General features: G+C 39.7%; 2 protein-coding genes across 9 annotated transcripts; one reads left to right on the top strand and one right to left on the bottom strand.

Moving 5' to 3' along the window:
* The first annotated feature begins 1,015 nt into the window (after positions 1-1,015).
* Positions 1,016-13,423, top strand: csde1 (cold shock domain containing E1, RNA-binding). Of its 7 annotated transcripts, none has more exons than XM_087780718.1 (22): positions 1,016-1,114; positions 2,825-3,464; positions 4,511-4,738; positions 5,412-5,582; positions 5,926-6,124; positions 6,825-6,934; positions 7,457-7,543; positions 7,678-7,775; positions 7,852-7,933; positions 8,041-8,169; positions 8,245-8,370; positions 8,468-8,683; positions 8,948-9,088; positions 9,167-9,331; positions 10,568-10,675; positions 10,749-10,927; positions 11,015-11,127; positions 11,198-11,317; positions 11,392-11,567; positions 11,637-11,800; positions 11,861-11,993; positions 12,058-13,423. In XM_087780718.1, exons 3-22 carry the CDS (start codon positions 4,613-4,615, stop codon positions 12,103-12,105), a joined length of 2,691 nt encoding a protein of 896 aa, XP_087636844.1. In that variant the 5' UTR covers positions 1,016-1,114; positions 2,825-3,464; positions 4,511-4,612; the 3' UTR covers positions 12,106-13,423. The 7 variants fall into 7 exon arrangements, with proteins under 7 accessions (XP_087636844.1, XP_087636843.1, XP_087636842.1 ...); XM_087780717.1 differs by having other exon boundaries at positions 9,167-9,335; positions 10,572-10,675; XM_087780716.1 differs by having other exon boundaries at positions 6,825-6,991.
* Positions 13,424-13,799: 376 nt separating this feature from the next.
* LOC148059767 (uncharacterized) lies at positions 13,800-18,633 on the bottom strand. 2 transcript variants are annotated; one of them, XM_087780869.1, is made up of 6 exons: positions 16,386-18,633; positions 16,213-16,308; positions 16,037-16,138; positions 15,730-15,786; positions 15,561-15,664; positions 13,800-15,495 (listed from the first exon to the last, which is right to left on the bottom strand). In XM_087780869.1, exons 2-6 carry the CDS (start codon positions 16,227-16,229, stop codon positions 13,985-13,987), a joined length of 1,791 nt encoding a protein of 596 aa, XP_087636995.1. In that variant the 5' UTR covers positions 16,230-16,308; positions 16,386-18,633; the 3' UTR covers positions 13,800-13,984. The 2 variants fall into 2 exon arrangements, with proteins under 2 accessions (XP_087636995.1, XP_087636994.1); XM_087780868.1 differs by having other exon boundaries at positions 17,144-18,633.
* Positions 18,634-18,696: the final 63 nt, after the last annotated feature.

Below are 18,696 nucleotides of genomic sequence, written 5' to 3'. Positions count from 1 at the left end.
TAAAATAAAATACATGTCAGACAATAATAATCGATCTAACAGAAAATAAATAATTTCTCCTCTTATCTCCTACTCGGTATCAAATGCCTCGTGGACCGGTCCCGGTCTCGTGCCCAGTTGTTGAGGACCACTGTTCTAGATAGACCCAATAAGTATGATTTATACTTGATCACAGCTTTTTTGTGCATTCTTCATCCACATCGACCCACTTTAAAATGTTTATATAAAAGGAGGTGAATAAAAAAATCATCTGCATCTCCAACCAACTCAGATGGTTAGGACTGTTTGGGTGTTTATTTTACAATAATGCAGACTTAATCAAGAGGACACAAACTGAGTGGAAAAGGAGGTATATTTATTTAAATGTACTTATATTATGTTTTGTATTTTATGAATCTATTTTTATTCCATTCGTATTATTTAACTTTTATATTCTTTAGTTTTAACACACCCAATTCCTGTGTTATTCACAACACTAGCGATACAAGTTTAAATGTACAAGTTACTGTATATCTCGCATTGATTTTGACAATGATTCATTAAAATAATCGTCATCATAATAATATTCACCATGATTTCGGATTTTTACAAGGTCCAGATTATCTCTGTTTGCGAAATGACTGTCGAAAATAACAGCAATTGATTGATAAATACAAAGAGAGATAGATGGATAACCAGATCATTATTTCAAAATCCCTCCCATTAAGCTTGCAAATAAGGATAAAAATCACTCTGCATGAGTTCATTAATAATTTTCAGTTAAAAATAACTGTAAATGGACCACAATAATAATGATCAATGTCATATTTAGATTACAAAATCATTTAATTCCGTGCTGTACCACTTCTGTTATAATCGCTCATAATAATTTACTTTTCAATGTCATTATTTACACGTTAAGTGTGTCCGTTGACTCGTGACTGCTGACCCATCCCTTTCCACTGACCCTACTTCTCCTAAATGAATGATTTCACAACAAATACTTTATATCACCCACAAACGCTCGAGGGGTCGTCGTCTCGCTCTCGTTCTCAAATATCGCGATGGTTTCCTCACAACGTAATGTGCCGTGCTGCTTCAAGCGGCGCTGGTGACAGTGCTGAAAGCTGTTGGGGTGAGTTTCTGCTTGAAATAAGTTCAACCAGCGTTTCCTTTCCACGACATTCTCAACAGGCTTGTGTGTCAAGTCCGTCTGCGGCGCTCGGACGTTGTAACGCGGCGTCAAAACGGCTGCTTAGTCACGGTAACTCGCCGGGCCTTGTCGGCTAACGGCTGCTAAGCTAGCGAGCCCGGAGAACGGCCTTGGTAACGCTGTCACCGGCGTGAACAAAAGACCGCGGGGGAACTCTAAATATGACCGTAATGGCGACACAACGTTAACTTTAAACGCGTATAGTCCAAACACGAGCGGTTGGGAATAAAAAAGTGACATTATCGCGTGTGCGCGTGTGTCGGCGTCTTTGTTGTCCCGTCCTCGTGTCACTACTGTAGTCAGCGTTTACAGTGGAGCCGCAGCAGGACCGTTAGGTGACCGCAGAGACATGTCTGATGGCAGCTCCTCTGTCTGGGGTTTAACTCTTGTTTATGTCAACCTTTTGCTTGTTTCTCAAGTGTCTCAGTCTGAAGGGGTCTGTCCGGGCAGCAATCGCTTTTACTCACTAGGAAATTGTTAAATAACTTCAGTTATATATTTGTAGTGTTACTACCTTGTATATCTACATTTAAGTCCAAGAGTTGTCATGTTTATATTTTTTCTAGTACTACTACTACTATGACATCTTGTCGTGGTCGTTTTCCTCTCTCGTATATTGGCCCTGAAGCGAGCTTCTTAGCAGGGGTCGCGTGGATCTTCCACGGGCTTGACGTGCTCCAGCGTGTCGGGTCAGGCCACAGAACCAGCTGGAGTCACATGCTGACACCAGTCGAGTAGCTTGTTGTTTGGGCTCCAGTCAGCAGAAGCTTACTTGAGAAAAATATTAAAGAAAAATAACGATCGTCTGATCTTTCAAGAGTTGTTTATGTACAAAAAACGTGCGATGTAATCGCTTAATATGTAGAATCTGTGTTTGAACTTTTTATTTTTTTTCTGCGGCCAGCGTGTTTAAACAAAGACGGGAGGGGTGTTTTTCAATAGTATCCTCTGCTTTGTAACCTTTAGCCCACTTAACCGTTTAGTAGTGTTACTTGTGTAATTCAAGAGACCTATAGCCGTTTTTGTTTTGTTTTTATAATATTGATTTCTACTGTCAAAGACATATCAACCCATGTTTGATTTTTTTTTTTTGACGTCATTCTTTGGAAGCATTGGAAGTTATTGCAACATGGCCATGGCAGCTTGCATATCATGTGTCCCCAGTGTGGCACTCCCCACTTGTTTTCAAAGTATTTAGGTCAGCTGTGATTTGAAGTGCTACACAGACTTGGATTTGACCTATGGAATTCAGAATAAAAAAAAAAGTTTGTCTAATACCTGTAATTGGCATTCACAGATGTGTCAGAATTTCACAACCAACTAATTGTTCATCATCCCAGTAAGCTGATGAGAAATGATGCCATAAATATCATGACCTTATCAGAAGTCCTGTACACTTGTTTATGTGAAGGTCTTGCCTAGTTGTGCTCAGTTAAACTATTGTATAGACTAAAGTGGGAATACTCTGGAGCATTCAAATAAATTCTTTAGGTGAGCTTAAGAAATTCTTTCTAGCACAAGCTTGGTCGATTAGTCTTCAACGCAGTATTTTAAAGTGCTTTTATTTTTATTTTGTTTGTTTTGTTGCTTACTGACCAGAATTTTCCCATGTGCTTTATTCCCCCTCCACAGTATGAAGTGACACGGAACTGAATTTTTTACCATCCGCAACTGCTTCAAGTTCAGATCACGACAAAGAAACTGAAGAGAAACTATCCAAAATCAAGCAGAGTTGCAAAATTTGAAGACGCATAGGAAATGCAAAAGGATCACTTCAAAGTCTAAACGTAAAGAAGTAACCAAATCCTGTGACGACCAAAGAAGACTCACAGAAGACGACATTTCCTGTGCACGAGCATATAATAGAAGCCAATAACAGATCTGAAACCAGAAGTTTGTGCCTACTCAACAGCTTTGACAAAGCACATGTCCCAACGCTGCTCCTAGCCCTCCTCATCCTTACCACACCACGGATTCACCACCGGGTGTGGAGTGGGCTGCTGTCTAGTTGTTTTTTTTTTTTCTCCCTACCTAGTCCCCCATCTTGATGTTTATTCTCTTTTCTAACTGTTTTCATTCAATTTTTTTAAAGCAGTGTTATTGCATCTGCTTTGCTTTTTCCCATTAGATTTCTCCCCCTGAATTTTTTTTTCCGCTTTATGCAACTGATACTTGTGCCAGAAATCTGTAACACGTGTGTGTTCGTTCAACTGTGTGTGTGAAGAGATCTGTAGGAACTGCAGACGCCGCGAAGTTCAAGACAACATAAAAGGTGGGTCTCAAATAATTTCTTCTCTGAAAGTTCATCTCTTTTCCATTGAATTTATGTGATTTTTGTTTTTCCTTCCTTTCGGTTTTAAATTATTTTTTTCAAGACCCTTTTATTCTACATCATTCAAGATTCTTTTTTGCCTTATTTGTTTTTGTGACTCTCACATTTCACTCAATAATGATCCAATCATTAATTATACCTGGCAAGAGACTCCACAATTAAAAAAAGTAATATTCTTCAAGATACTATGATTTAGACTATTCTAAAATTACCTGATTTGCACCCAAAGTTGTTAACTTTGGTTCATTTTAAAGCTGGTTGTTTCCTCTTTCAACAAACACGAATAGTGACTTCAGATTAAAGTCATGTTTACTGTAATTACTGGAGAAATGTACTCCATAAAATAATTTTATTTTAGCTGCTTGATTGTAAAAGGAGAAGGTCTAAAAGACAATATGTCATTTTAAAATTTCTGCTGTGAAATGAATTAACCAGCGTCCTCAAAAGATGTATGGGAAAAGTTATTTTTTTATAAATGTTAAAATGTGATATCATTTTTCGTTTTGTGGCAAAGTTTACAGAATGAAATGCACAGTTGAAGTAGAGCGCTTATCTCTACTGCTTTTAAATCATTATTTTGTTTATGGATTTCCATTTTGACTCTTCTTGGTGTATTGTTTTATCCTTTTTTGGACTTTATATTTATTTATTCTTGTCCTTCCTGAGCGTTTTACTTTCTTGACTGGCTCAGGATGGCAAGAAGATTGGTTGTTGAACCGCAGGTCAATTCATTTGCTGAACCCTGCATCCACATGATTCAGCCTAAAATAACCCCAGATCTTGTCACCCGTCTGTTTGTGGTTATTGTTTAAAGAATTCTTTGTTTTTTTACTTTTGTTAATGTTTGATGCCAACCTTTTGCTTTCTGTTAAGTCCATTATTTCACCTTTTACTTGTTGGTTTCAACATTTTCTTTTTTGTGACATCAGTCACTCTGGCTGGTCTCTTTTGCCTTACCCATTATGTTCCTCTCTTCACCCCTGCAGACATCCAGAGGTGTTTGAGTGGTTGCATTAGGAGAAAAAAAAACTAGTTCTTTACAATCAAGCAAAAATATCAGCACGTTGTTCTCAAGTTTATGGGAAAATATGGGCAGCCCCTGGAAAGGCTTTGTTGAGTTTACCTTGCCGGCGTCGCCACCCTCCGCATTTGTTAGCGCTGACCTGAGCAGCACCTCCCCAGTCGGACTCAGCCTGTCACCGTACGCTCGATCCGTAAGTTCTACCTTACCGAATATTTTTTTAAGTGCCCCACCACCAACCCCATCAGAAACTCATCCACCCATCTTTCCCTGCATTTCTTTAGTAAACAAAGCCTAACCTGTCATTCCCTCTGGGCTCCCGGGACTAGCCTCTGCTTCAGTATCCCTCGATGGGAGGGGGCAAGTAAAATTAATGTAATTTTTGGGACAATAGGTTTTCTGTGGTTTTTGACCGCATCACATGTCCCAAAAGAGGAGGCTGCTCTGGGAAGCCCTCAATCATAACCCATTTCCCATCACAAACTGTTCTTTTTTTTGTTTTGTTTTCAAGCCAGGACTTTAGGATTCCTGACAGGGATGTTTCTACATTCATTGTAGTATATGGATCTACCCGCGTGTTGACGTCTTTCGTTACATTTTGATAATTGCTTGCCTGCCATGAAGTGTCAATAAAAGGTGTACAAAAGGCAAGCATCCAGTCTTGTCTGGTGTGACGTGATCACAAACATTCTCTGCAGAAAGAATCGCATCACTATAGGGCCACCATTTGTTATCAAACCGTCTATGCTGGGAGAGGATTATATTTTGATTTAATGCGGTCTCCAGGTGTTGTGTTGTTAAACAGCCAGGTGGTCATTGTTGAAAGCCAGATCTTAAGAGTTGTTACTCATACATCCTCCCAACAGCTTACTCGAGCAGTAGCCCCTATATCCGAAATGGAAAGGGGCTCCTCCGAACCCCCTGTGGCCCGCTCCACTTCCACTGCTCCCATGCAAATCCCGCGGTCCTCCTCTGTCTCATGTCACCCCCATCCAGCGAGTAAAAAGTACAAGCGGACCCCCTTGTACCAGAGATCAGTAAGGGGAATTGTTTGTTGCTGGCCTGAGTTAACACTGAGCGGTTCTGGGCTGTTGTAACCGCATGGTTTTTATAAACGTGTGGTTTAATAAGCAGTTACTTTTTTGTATACGTGGTAACTTCCTGTCATTCTTTGTGACCAATTTTTAAGTAGTTGTGCATGTTCCAAACATGTGGACTTACATGGTTTTGTGTGTTTTTGTGAGGATTTTCCAACACTTGATTAAAAAAAAGTGCACTGTACTGCATGTTTTTGTTGTTGGTCACTTAACTCTGCATCCCTGTTTTTGTGCACAAACTATTACTCCAAATTTGATAAGTGACTTTTCCCCTCTTCTCCAGATGAGTTTCGACCCAGGAATGCTCCATAATAATGGTCATACAGCATTCGCCAATGGCAGTGGGCCTGGTATTCGAGAGACTGGTGTGGTGGAGAAGCTTTTGACTTCTTATGGGTTCATCCAGTGCTCTGAACGACAGGCCCGTCTCTTCTTCCACTGCTCCCAATATAATGGCAACCTACAGGAGCTTAAAATTGGAGGTGAGAAAACTTAATATTTTTTCATTAGCGAATAACATTGCTTATATTCAGCAGCCGTCTAGGATTATTCAAAACATGGTAATGGATACATTTTAAACTAATGTGATCTACACAACACTTTCACTAGTGACCTGATTTTGTATTGAGTGTCATCAACATTTTTTATAGATTTAATTTAAGAACAACTGTCTATTTGTTGTAGAATCGCACATTTCTGAAACAAATCTTCAAGCTTGTCGGGTAATTGAAAGTGCTGCAATGTTGTGATGCCAACCAGGTAATGTTGAATACTAACTATGAGGAATCCAGAACAATTGATTCGAAGAATTTTCATGTCTTTAAACCTTAAGATTAATGTGTGTATTAATAATCAATTTGAATGTTTTCATTTATTTTTTCAAGTAACAAATATTGTTTGTCCATTAGCGTACATGTCCATCATATTGGGCAGTCTTTAATAAAATACATTTTTTGAAATTACTGCTTTAAGTCTAGTAGAGAAACTCCTGTGAAAAGAAATGCAATAAATGATGACGACTACTCCTTGCTAAATGTTATGATTAAATGTTTCGATATAATCTTAAATAAAACGAGCGATACTCTTCAAGATAACATGATGGTTCAGACGATTCAGAAAAAGCTTTTAGTCTGCACTTTTCAGCTATATATCTTAATGTTTCTTTTTCCTCTGTCTCCTCAGATGATGTTGAGTTTGAAGTGTCCTCTGACAGGCGCACTGGCAAGCCCATAGCAGTGAAGCTGCTTAAGATAAAGCCAGAGCTGCTGCCAGAGGAGCGCATCTCGGGCCAGGTGGGGCCAGACCTGCACGCCTATCCCTTTACTGTGCTGCATGGTTATATTCATCCAGTTAAGGAACACGATTTTACTTTGGTTTTGTCCTTGTCTGTCAACGTTTGTATGGAGCTTTCATGCAGCTTATCCAAGTATACCATTCACTTAATGCCTCCACCCCCCCCTATCAGCAGAACCATGCAGAATTATTAAAGACATGGCATGAACAAACAAATGTATTGTCTTGTTCATGGTCATTAGGCATGTTGCTTTGTGTTTGGGCACATGGTAAATTTGACTGTATGCAAATACTTAGTAAGAATTTTGTTAAATATAAAAAAAAAAAAATAATAATTCTTTCAGGCTGAATATTAAGCAAGTCCATATGGTCAAATTTATCCCTTAATCTGTTGCTGTAGTTTCATGTCCCTGGTGCTCATCTGCCACCTTCCTTGTTCGTTCATGTCACTTTGTTAATTCTTTGGCTTTTTTGATGGTCACAGACCAGTTCACTAACTCTGCTCTCCTATGGTTTTTCAGGTTGTCTCATCAATTCCTTTGCAGTTAGATGGAAAATCAGCTCCTGGCCAGATTTACTCTGGCAGTGTTTGCTATGAAAGAAATGGGGTAATTACACCTTTTTCTTTTTTTTTTAACAGAAAATGAAATGTCATCTATGAGCTTTTGTGTTTTTGCAATGCACATGTTGTGCCACACAGACCATGTGAAAAAACCCTAATAAAGTTGCTTTTCTCCTGCAGGAGGTGTTTTACCTGACTTACACCGCTGATGATGTAGAGGGAAACATCCACCTAGAGACTGGAGACAAAGTCTGTTTTTATATGGACACAAATAAGCAGTATGTCTTGTAGTTAATGCTATTATTGTAGTGTTTTAAAATCATGTTCTAGCTCATATCTTTGTCATCGTTTCAGTACTGGTGCCGTCAGCGCTCGCAATATTCAGCTCGTGAAAAAAAAGCAGACAAGGTGCCAGGGTGTGGTGTGTGCTACAAAGGTAACTGTCAATCATCCCTTCTGTGACAACAATAAAATGTACTGATTAAGCCTGTTGTCATGTTTTCTCACTTGTGATGTCCTGACCTTAAACTGTTGTACCTTCAGGAGGCGTTTGGATTTATCGAAAGGGCTGATGTGGTGAAGGAGATATTTTTTCACTACAGTGAGTTTAAAGGTGACCTAGAAGCTCTGCAAGCAGGAGATGATGTGGAGTTCACCATCAAGGATAGAAATGTATGTGTGAAGTTTTGCTTTTACTCTTCATATGCACTTTTTAATGTTCTTTTTTTTTTTTTTTTTTTAATTTAGGGTAAAGAAGTAGCGACGGAAGTAAAACTCCTTCCCCAAGGAACCGTGATTTTTGAAGATATAAGCATCGAGCAGTTTGAAGGCACGGTGGTCAAGGTCATTCCCAAAGTTCCCACTAAAAACCAGGCAGGTTTTATTGCAGTTCATCTTGTGGTTGGAACAAGAAGAACAATTATGGAAGAGTAGTTTGTTCACTCTGACACTCATAATCCTCTTCCTGCAGAATGACCCTCTGCCGGGTCGCATCAGCGCTCGCATCGGCCACACTGACAAAGAGCTACCATTTGGAGAAAAGGACACCAAGTCAAAGGTCACCCTTCTGGAGGGGGATCATATACAATTTAACATTTCCACTGACCGCAGAGACAAGCTTGAAAGGGCTACAAACATTGACGTCCTCCCAGATTCCTTCAACTTCACCAAGGAAACTCGTGAAATGGTGAGATTTAGGCGAATTAGTTTTGCCACACAAACTGCATTGATATTATTTAATCAACAATATCTTGTAGATGACAGGGTGACATTCTGTGACCTACAGTACATCAATACATTAGCTTTAAAAGTGTGGTTGGACCTTACATGTTTTTGTGTTTGCTGACACGTTTCTTTCTGCTGTCTGAAAATATAGAAATCTAATCAGAGGAACACTATGCTAAAGTGTACATTTATGACTGACTAACTTTGTCTATTAACACCATTCCAGGGTGTGATTGCTGCAATCCGTGATGGATTTGGATTCATCAAGTGTGTGGATAGAGATGCGCGAATGTTTTTTCACTTTAGCGAAGTCTTGGAGGAGACCCAGTTGCACATCTCAGATGAAGTGGAGTTCACTGTTGTGCCTGTAAGCTTCCTCCTAGTGTTGTACGAACAGATGCCAGATGATTGTGATCAAAACCAATTTTGAACCATTTCCCACCAGGATATGCTGTCTGCTCAGAGAAACCATGCAGTGCGGATTAAAAAACTACCTAAGGGGACTGTTTCCTTCCATACCCAGTCTGAGCAACGCTTCCTTGGTGTCATAGAGAAGGAGGCTATACCAGCGACCCCCAAAAATGCAAGTCCCACAAAGGGCAAAGAAAAGGCAAGTCAATTTACAAACCAACACACCAGCTTCTTTTTATGTTTTTATTATAGTTTCTTTATGAGTTTCATTATAACTTCTTTCTTCCTTTTTAAAAATGACCGTCTACTGCACGTACATCCAATGTTAGAAAAACTACAAGGTATGCCTGAGTTATGCATGAAGCCATCAATGGTTACATATTTCTGTTGGCAGTCACATCTAACTGGTTTCTTTGCTCACCGATTTTAAAGGGCAAAGTTGTAGAAAAGGTTAGTCTTTCATGGGTCATGATGTCACTGACTATGCTAGTTTAGAGCATGGCATTTATTCGCACTCCATTCTACCCTTAATGAGTCCTGGTATACTGTTTTGAATGAATACAAGTGTGAGGACAAATGTGCACTAGGAACTGAAACGTGAACTGAAATGGCATTTATTGTGTGTAGGCCACATAACTTTTATCTTTTAATTATTAAAACTCCAATATGTAATTAACTTTTTTCTTTATTACTAGTAAACTACAGAAGATCTTGACTCGTGTATTCTACGTAACTTTGGCTGGACCACCTGTCCATATTTTTCCATGTGACCACCAACTGCTTTACATCAGTTGTTCTAAAACTTTTCGTATCAAGTGCTCATAGATGGATGGATAGATAAACTTTATTGATCCCTCTGGAGGTCTCCTTCAGGAAATAGTTTTTCCAGCACACAGCAACACAGACGATAAAATAATAAGTAAGAAGAAAGTGCAAGATGACACAATCTAAATCTCAACTGGGAGACTTTTTCAACTTTCCAGGAATATAAAACGAGAAACTGGTGCAAGAAGTTTAATCTTGTTTTGTAAATGATGTTCGTGCTGTTTTGACACTAGGGGGAGCCAGAAACCATATTTATTTAAATGCATATTGAGAATCAGAAACTTTTTTTTTTTAGTGTTGTAAACACTACAAATTATTTTTTGTGATTAAGTAACTTGATTGTTGTTTGTTTTAATTTTAGTACGTGAAGTACGCAAGATTCAAATGAAACTGTACCTAACTGAACTACTTACTGACTCCCACCCTCTTTCTCATGTATTGTACAAAAGCATCCTTCTTAATACCATCCACTGCTTTATAGATTGTTGGGGCGTCTCTAACTTTGCTTTACTAAAAACACAAACAAATATTCTATTTAGATTGAGTCCTTGTATACATTGTCCAAAGCAGTCCAAATGGTAATCATGTTTTTGTTTTTTTTTTCTCTCAGGAAGCTGAAGATGGAGTGATTGCATATGAAGACTGTGGTGTGAAGCTCACTGTGCCGTATCATGTTAAAGACCTGGAGGGAAGTTATAGCCCACAGGCCGGAGACAAGGTAGAAAACCTTAAAATACACACGACAACAAACGTGATGTTAAATGTGGCACCAATTCTCATCTGACGACCAGGTGGAGTTCTGCATCAACGAAGTGAAAAGAACCGGTCTGCAAAGTGCCGTATCCATCCGGGTCCTGAACCGAAACTCGTCCATCTCTAGGAGACTGCACGGGTTTGTCGCCACGCTGAAGGACAACTTTGGCTTCATTGAGACCGCAAATCATGATCAAGAGATTTTCTTTCACTACAGGTGCGTGCTCCCTTCTGTGCATGTATAATGTTGGTGATATATTTCTTGTTTCTATCCTACTGTGACCTGTGATTCCTTTCTTCTCAGTGAGTTGTGTGGCGATGTGGATAATTTGGATCTAGGAGACACTGTGGAGTACACCTTGTCTAAGGGGAAGGGCAATAAAGTCAGTGCAGAGAAAGTTACCAAAGTGGCTGCTGGTGAGATTGAGATTGATAAAACATCCATCCAATGGCTTTGTAAATCTTACCCTGACGTCTGTTATTTTAGCCAATGGAGTTGGTGATGACATCAGTGCGACCGTAATGACGGGCAAAGTCATCCGTCCAATCCGCAGCGTTGATCCTTCTCAGACTGAATATCAAGGGCTCATTGAAGTTAACGAAGAAGGTGACGGTAACTCCTCAAATGTCTTCCAGCAGCTATTGTTCTCTCTAAAGCTGGTTTCCTCTCCTGCTTGGCAGCATCTAAAGGCCAGACTTATCCTTTCGGAATCATGGGAATGGCGAACAAGTCCGACTGTCTGCAGAAAGGGGAGCTGGTAAAATTCCAAGTGTGCACCGTGCCTCAGACAGGACAGAAGATGGCTTGCAGTGTTGTCCCTCAGCGTAGAGCCTTAGTGGAGTGCGTCAAAGATCAGGTAAGAAGTTGCCTGAAGGTAATCACCAGTGGCATTTATGTTATTTTTGACAACATTTTGTGTTGGCAGTTTGGCTTCATAACGTACGAAGTCGGTGAAGGCAAGAAGCTGTTCTTCCACGTGAAGGAGGTGCAGGACGGCCTGGAGCTTCAGGCTGGTGATGAGGTGGAGTTCTCGGTAGTCTTTAATCAACGCATTGGAAAATGTAGTGCCTGCAACGTCCGTAGAATCAGGTGAGAAATGTCAGGCTTTTCATTCTCAAGAGTGTTGCTTAACATTTATTGTCTCTTCAGCGAGGGGCCAAAACCTGTGGCGACACCTCGCCCTGAACGTCTGGTGAACAGACTGAAGAGCATCACTCTGGACGATGCTAGCGCTCCTCGCCTGGTCATAGTGAGACAACCTCGTGGGCCTGACAGTTCTAAGGTGAATGTCGGAGTGTGGAAATGTCGCTGAAGACGCTCATCCAGTCTGATTCCTTCTTCTTCAGGGCTTCAGTTTGGAGCGCAAAACCCGTCAGCCGGGCGTCATCGACTGAGCAATACAGAGTCCACCCTGTCAAGTGATGGTCGGTTCCTGTCCTGTTTGACACCCGCAGAGGAAAAGGGAAATTAATTGATCACTTGCTTGTACATGCAAATTAAAAATCGGCCATCACACAGTAACGGGCATGTGTGTGTCCCTGCGATGGAACTCATTTCCACAGTTCCCTGCCTTCCATATACTTGAGTTCCACGCTGCAGGAAATGTGGGATCTCTGAGTGTGTATGTGTATGTAGCCTACCAGTGATTCAAGTGTGTGTGAGGGGATATTTGTTCTTGAGGGTCTCGTCCCTCTAAATCAGATTGTGTGCTTATCTGTCTACTACTTTTTTTTTTTTTCCTCTCCCATCTGGAATTCTGCACCTGTAATGTGTCAGCTGGTTTGCTGGAGTGTGTATGTGGACGTCGGCATGTCTTTTCCCTCCCGCTTCATCTTTGTTTCTGCTTTTTGCCCATAGAAACTGTCAAGTTAGTTTTCTGCTTTTGTATGCTTTTCCTCTAAAACGCATAAAGCAATGTTCCCTCCATAAGGAGGATCATATTTCTCATCCGTGCAAGCTTGAACTGAGGATTCTTCTGCTCGCTTTTTTTGAGCAGTTTTAAATGCTTTACTGAAGAGCTTAGTTGAGAGCATGATTTTGGGGGTGTATGATGTATGTGGGTGTAAAACTATTTAATGGTATTTACACATTGGAGCCTTCTGGGTACCTTTTCGGGATCTGCAAGCTTCACCTTAGCAATTTTCCCAGGTGCAGAATTCCTTAAGCAACGTGTATCTGCCGTTCTTTTATACTTTTTTTTTTTTTTTTTTTTTCTTGCACATTTTTTGATTTGAAATAATGGGAATAAGATTTTGGTGCCTAGAATATCTGTCATCTGGGAAGTGGATGCAAACAGAATGATGATTAAAAAAAATAAAAAGGATATATCCTTGATTACTAGCCCACCACCAAAATATTCTACAATCTAAGGGTGGCTTTGTTTTCTAGTAGACTTGATGATGCATCCCGAACCTGTGGGTTGAAATATACTGTATGTTTGTGTGCGTTTTTTCCTTATAAAAAGCTCAGATTTCAAATAGGACAAAATTAACACCGATGGGCTAATTGGTAAAAATGGTACAAGTTTGATTTTTAAAAGCGTCAATACCAACTGTGCTCCGTTAGCATGTTGGATGTTTATCTCTGTCAGGGAGAACCGCTTTCAACTTGCAAGTTTACCCGGTTTCCGTTGAACTACATTAAAAAGGTTCTGATGTACTTTCGTTATTGGTCATGGATGAAAAGATTGAATTAAAAGTTTTATGAAAATTACAGTTGTTTTTTTTTGTTGCTTCCTTGATCAGATGTAATTAATTAATTTAGAAAATCTTAAACATGTCGGACAAGTTAAGTAATCAGAGCTGTGATGAAATATTTTTCAATGACGATGTTTTCTTTCCCAAAAGCAAGCTGATGAACTATAAGTTCAAGTTCTTTTGTCATATATGCATGTATTCAAGACATACAGCATTAATTAAATCGTGAAGTTGAAAGGACATTAATTGAGACATTCAAGAAAATAAACAATAATAAAAATTAACTAATGAACATAATATAATGGGTATAAAACGAATGTATCACTCATGACAAGTGTTAAGGGAGCCCCTTAAAGCTCTGACCTAAAAATAAACTGACCAACAGCACTGAGAAGAAGCCAAACAACTTTATTTTTAGTGCTGTAACTCACTGTAACCACATTTGAACTATATACAAGAGGAACAAGAAGACATTTGCTACACATCTCTAATCAGGACCTTGGGAACAAGTAGACATTTGCTACACATCTCTAATCAGGACCTTGGGAACAAGAAGACATTTGCTACACATCTCTAATCAGGACCTTGCTCCTGAAAGACGTATTTTGGGGCTTTGAGCCTCAGCCCAGCGTTCCCACCACTCCCTAAGCTGGCTGGGACTGGTTGGCTGTTGCTTTATTATCTGACTGGGAGGGACGGCAGCAGAAGGGGTCACTGTCTCCCTGGGCGGCAACTTCCTGTGGATATTTACATCCAGACGTAGATCAGATTTGTGTGGATTATCTGGAGAACGAGCCTCTTCTGAGGAGACCGACTCCTCCTCTTGAACGCTGGAGCTTCTGAGGCTGTTAATTCGTTTTTTGTACTCTTCTAGTTCTGACTTGCAATCACCTGCTTTTGATTTTATCTCGAGGAATTGATTCTGCAAATCTCCCTCAAGACATACTTCTGTCTTTAACTCATTCTCCCGGAACTTCAGCTGTTCCAGCTCTTCTATCATCTGCTGATTGTCCTCTTCAGATCTTCTTGCCGCTCGTCTTGCCTCAAACTGAGCAATTTCCAGGTCATTTTTTGCCATTTGAAGCCTTAGGCCTTGCAAATGAACCAGCTGTTTCACGATGGTATCCCTGAGCTGGCTGGGACTGGTGCGCCGTCGCTCTCTTATCTGACGGGGAGGGACGGCAGCAGAAGGGGTCACTGTCTCCCTGGGCGGCAACTTCCTGTGGATATTTACATCCAGACGTAGATCAGATCTGTGTGGATTATCTGGAGAACGAGCCTCTTCTGAGGAGACCGACTGCTCCTCTTGAACGCTGGAGCTTCTGAGGCTGTTCATTTGTTGTTTGTACTCTTCTAGTGACCTGCAATCACACTGAGCAATTTCCAGGTCATTTTTTGACATTTGAAGCCTTAGGCCTTGCAAATGACCCAGCTGTTTCACGATGGTATCCCTGAGGTGGTCAAGCTTCTCTTCACTGCTGGAACGTTCTAAATCATGAACTGGCTTCTGGAGTTCTTCCTCGTCTCTAATCTTTGCTTGACTACCCATGAAGCAAGATGTTTGTTGATCCAGGTCAGACTCTGAATTTCTCTGACCTCTGACTTGTTCGCTGTTATCTTGGTCACCTTCTAGGAAGATTCCTTCAAAGCTTCTGTTCTTTCTCTCGCCTCTCTTACTTTGCTTTTCAGGGACCGTGCTGTAAACCCTGGTCTTCCCCATACTCTCCAGTCGGGCCTCCTCCATGAACGTAAGAGACTTTCTCTTCGGCTTCTTTAGCTCTTGTGACGATTCTTGTTTGGAGTCGGTCAGAGGTAGCAAGCTGCGCCGATGGAAACTGAGGGAGCTGATGCCTAGTCTTATCCTCGCACCGGCTTCTTTCCGTCTCAATGGTGGACACGGTTGATGTCGGCCTACATTCGCTCTGCTCATCTCATCCCCGACGCAGGGTCCAACGTGTACCAAAGTCAGCCGGACCTCTTTTGCCTGCTCTCCGTACTTCCTCAGAGTCTCCACGATGCATTCAGTGGGTAGCATGCACCTTTCAACGTCTTTGAATCTCTCTTGTAGTATGTAGCGTCCGTCCTGGCCTGTTGGGAAAGAAATCGGTTTGAGAACCACAGTTTCCTGACGTTTATTAAGACCAGGGACTCACCCAAATCTTTAGCCAGATCCGTGACCACATCTTGACATGTGGTCTCCTCAGTCAGTCCACACACCACACGAGGAAAACCTTGCACGAACACCTTCACCTCCGTTCTGCCAGGAAATCAGTCAATCTTAGTAAATCCAGGTCATAACTGTAGGTCATAACTGCTGCTTACCTCAGTGTCTCACTCTTGGCTTGTTCCGAATCTGTGGGTTCTTCAACCGAGGCTTCACTTTTGGAGGAAAAAACAATTAGAGCAATTAAGATTCCGAGAAGGCATCAAATCCCTCCGGACAGTTTTGATCCCACCCTCTTCTACAAACAGATCCCTAAGCTAAATGCTTGTTACAAGCCACTCATTTTTATTTATTATTTAAAAAAGGACATTTTATTTAATTTCCTTGATGATATTCAGAACACAAACAATATAAAGCAATGTTGTGAAATGGTCAGAGAGGCTCAACCCTGCAGACCCAGCGCACCTGTTGGGTTGATGTGGAGTCTGGCAGTCCTGATGATGATCTGGGTAATTTGAGTCTACGCGACCTCCACGAGTCCAGCAGGAGATAATCTGTCGCCACCATCTGCAGACCATGAACATGGAACACTTCAGAAAAAAAACCCTCTTCAATGATTTAGCACGTGGAGAATGTGTCACCTGCGAGCTCTTGCCATGTTCCTTCCGTGTTAAATATTCCACGAGACCAAGCACAGGACCTCACGTCTAACCTTGTGCAGCAAAGCTCTGGACCACCTGTGAAGAAACAAAAGACAACCTGTCACGAGGGATTCAGAGACATTTCACAAGTCACCATCTCGAACCCCTCAAACCTGCAGATGAATGTGTCATCTTTCCAGATTGTTGCATTATCGCCCCGGAGCATCTTTTTTTTTCTAGTCTTCATCATGTTTCAAATAATAATTCTGTATAACCAGAGCTATTTTAATGGCTGCCCTTCTGGTGGATCTTTGACATTTAGGATCGCTTCACCTAAAAATACACTGCTCTCCAACTTCACAGCCTCAGGATGGATGGATGGCTCATTAGGATGTGCGTTTTGGTATAAAAATAAAATACAATAAAAAAAAGGCAATAAAAAGAACAAGTATAAAACAAAATATATAGTAATCTTTCAATATATTTTTTAAACGTAAGATATAATTCAAACGGCTAGTTTTTTTTAATGGATAATACATTGACTTCGTAAGTAAAATACATCTATTAGATCATAAATGTATCAAATAATAATCGTATATTTCTTTTAGATCTTATAATTAAATTCAACAATTTCCCGAAGGAGATCTCCAAAGGTATCAATAAAGTTTAATCTAATCGACGGTTTTTTTTTTTAGGCTAGCTAGCTTAGTACAGTTAGCCACCTTCTAGCACCGCCTGTTCACTTTCACCGCTTTTTAACATTACACCACGTTTCCTCTTACAAACCATTACTAGTTACCGGTAATATTAGTGTTATTCTTCTTAAACAGCTTGCTGCAAAATGTTTCATCGCTTTTATCATTTGTTCTCCTCGCTAAGAACTCCATAATGCTAACTGACTTAAGCTAGTAGCAACTCGTTTTTTACTCACCGAATTCCACGAAGACTTGTGCTGAGATATCTTCTCCAAAGGTGAGCCACACGTTGAATAAGATAAATGCACTCATGCACTCGAAAAAGACCGTTTTGTTGGATACAGAATTGTCATTTCAAAGTCACTTCAAAGTCCCTCTTTTAGGTCCTTTGAAGTCCTTTGATCTTGGCGCTTTAAATTATATTTTATTATATTATATTATATTTCTCTCTCTAAACTCTAAAGGAGTTTTGCCTTTAAAGAAGTTCTAGCACAGAATTCTGGAGTCTAGAGTGTTCTTTAATGTATACAATTATTACATACCAAGAATGAAAAATACATCCTGTTTGTTTTTGGATAAAACTTTCACAAGCAAGTTTTAGGATATAATTAAAATTAATTTAAAAAAAGAAGTCATTTTAATTATTTAAAAAAGTTTTAAAATGTCATTGTGTAGAGTGTAGATTAGATATTTTACGATTATTATTATTATTATTATTATTATTATTATATTATTAGTAGTAATATATATTCAATTCGACAGCTGGACACTCAGAACCTAAGCATTTATTAAACTGCAAAACCTTTTTTTTTTAGAATAAAATAAATACAAAAGGATAGTTATAAAATATTATTTTAATTATAGAAAAAAGATAAGATATTACACAATCAGAAACATTTATTGGCAGTGTTCATTATTATTATTATTATTATTATTATTATTATTATTATTATTATTATTATTATAAATTAAATTTGTCAGGTACATACTATGAACGAAACTCATACATTAAAGCAAACTGAAATCATTTGATATATTTTCTTATAGGATTTAAGTTTAGTGTAACCCTTGTGTTATCTCAGGGGCAAGGTGACCCGAAGGCCGGAAAACGAATGTGTTTGAGGTATCCCTTGTGTTCACCTTGACCAACACAAGGGTTAAAATATTTATTTATCCAAATTATAAATTGACGTGATTCCTCGAATTCCTTTGAATATCTAGACTCCAGTAACTATTCCACATGTTTGTTTGTTGTGTAAAGATTCATATAAGGTTCTTTTATCAGATTTCTATCAATTATTCTTTAGTTTTGACCTTTTTAAAACACCTGTTATTGGTCAAAATGATGATGCAACAATCTTTTTTAAAACAGTTATATTTAAACAGATTTTTAATTATGCGTGTGACTCCAGGGATCCTTGTGTTCACGTACTGTATCTTTATTTTGTACTCGCAGATATTTACTTTTATAGTCTGGAATTTACAAATGATATTGAAGTATATATTCCAATAATTAAATATTAAGTCAAATGATTTAGCACAACCTATCCTCGCCTCCGTCACAGCGTGGTGACTTGAATCTGATCCACCAGCATCGATGTAGAACCTTATGCAACGGACACACACTGTTCTGTTTGTGTTCCGCCTGGGTCTGTCTATGAGTCCACTAAGATGATTTAAAATAGAACTGCAGAGTTCCCTATAACGCTCAAGTGTGGATTGCTGGTTCTGGTTACACTTGAGGCAGGGGGAGCTTAATATTGCAAGGACCCAGTCCGGCACTCCACAC

Source organism: Callionymus lyra, chromosome 19 (assembly GCF_982586985.1).
Source record: "Callionymus lyra chromosome 19, fCalLyr1.hap1.1, whole genome shotgun sequence".
Lineage (NCBI taxonomy): Eukaryota > Metazoa > Chordata > Actinopteri > Syngnathiformes > Callionymidae > Callionymus > Callionymus lyra.
Note: the sequence above shows the minus strand (reverse complement) of the source record. Positions and strands in the feature narration are given on the sequence as shown.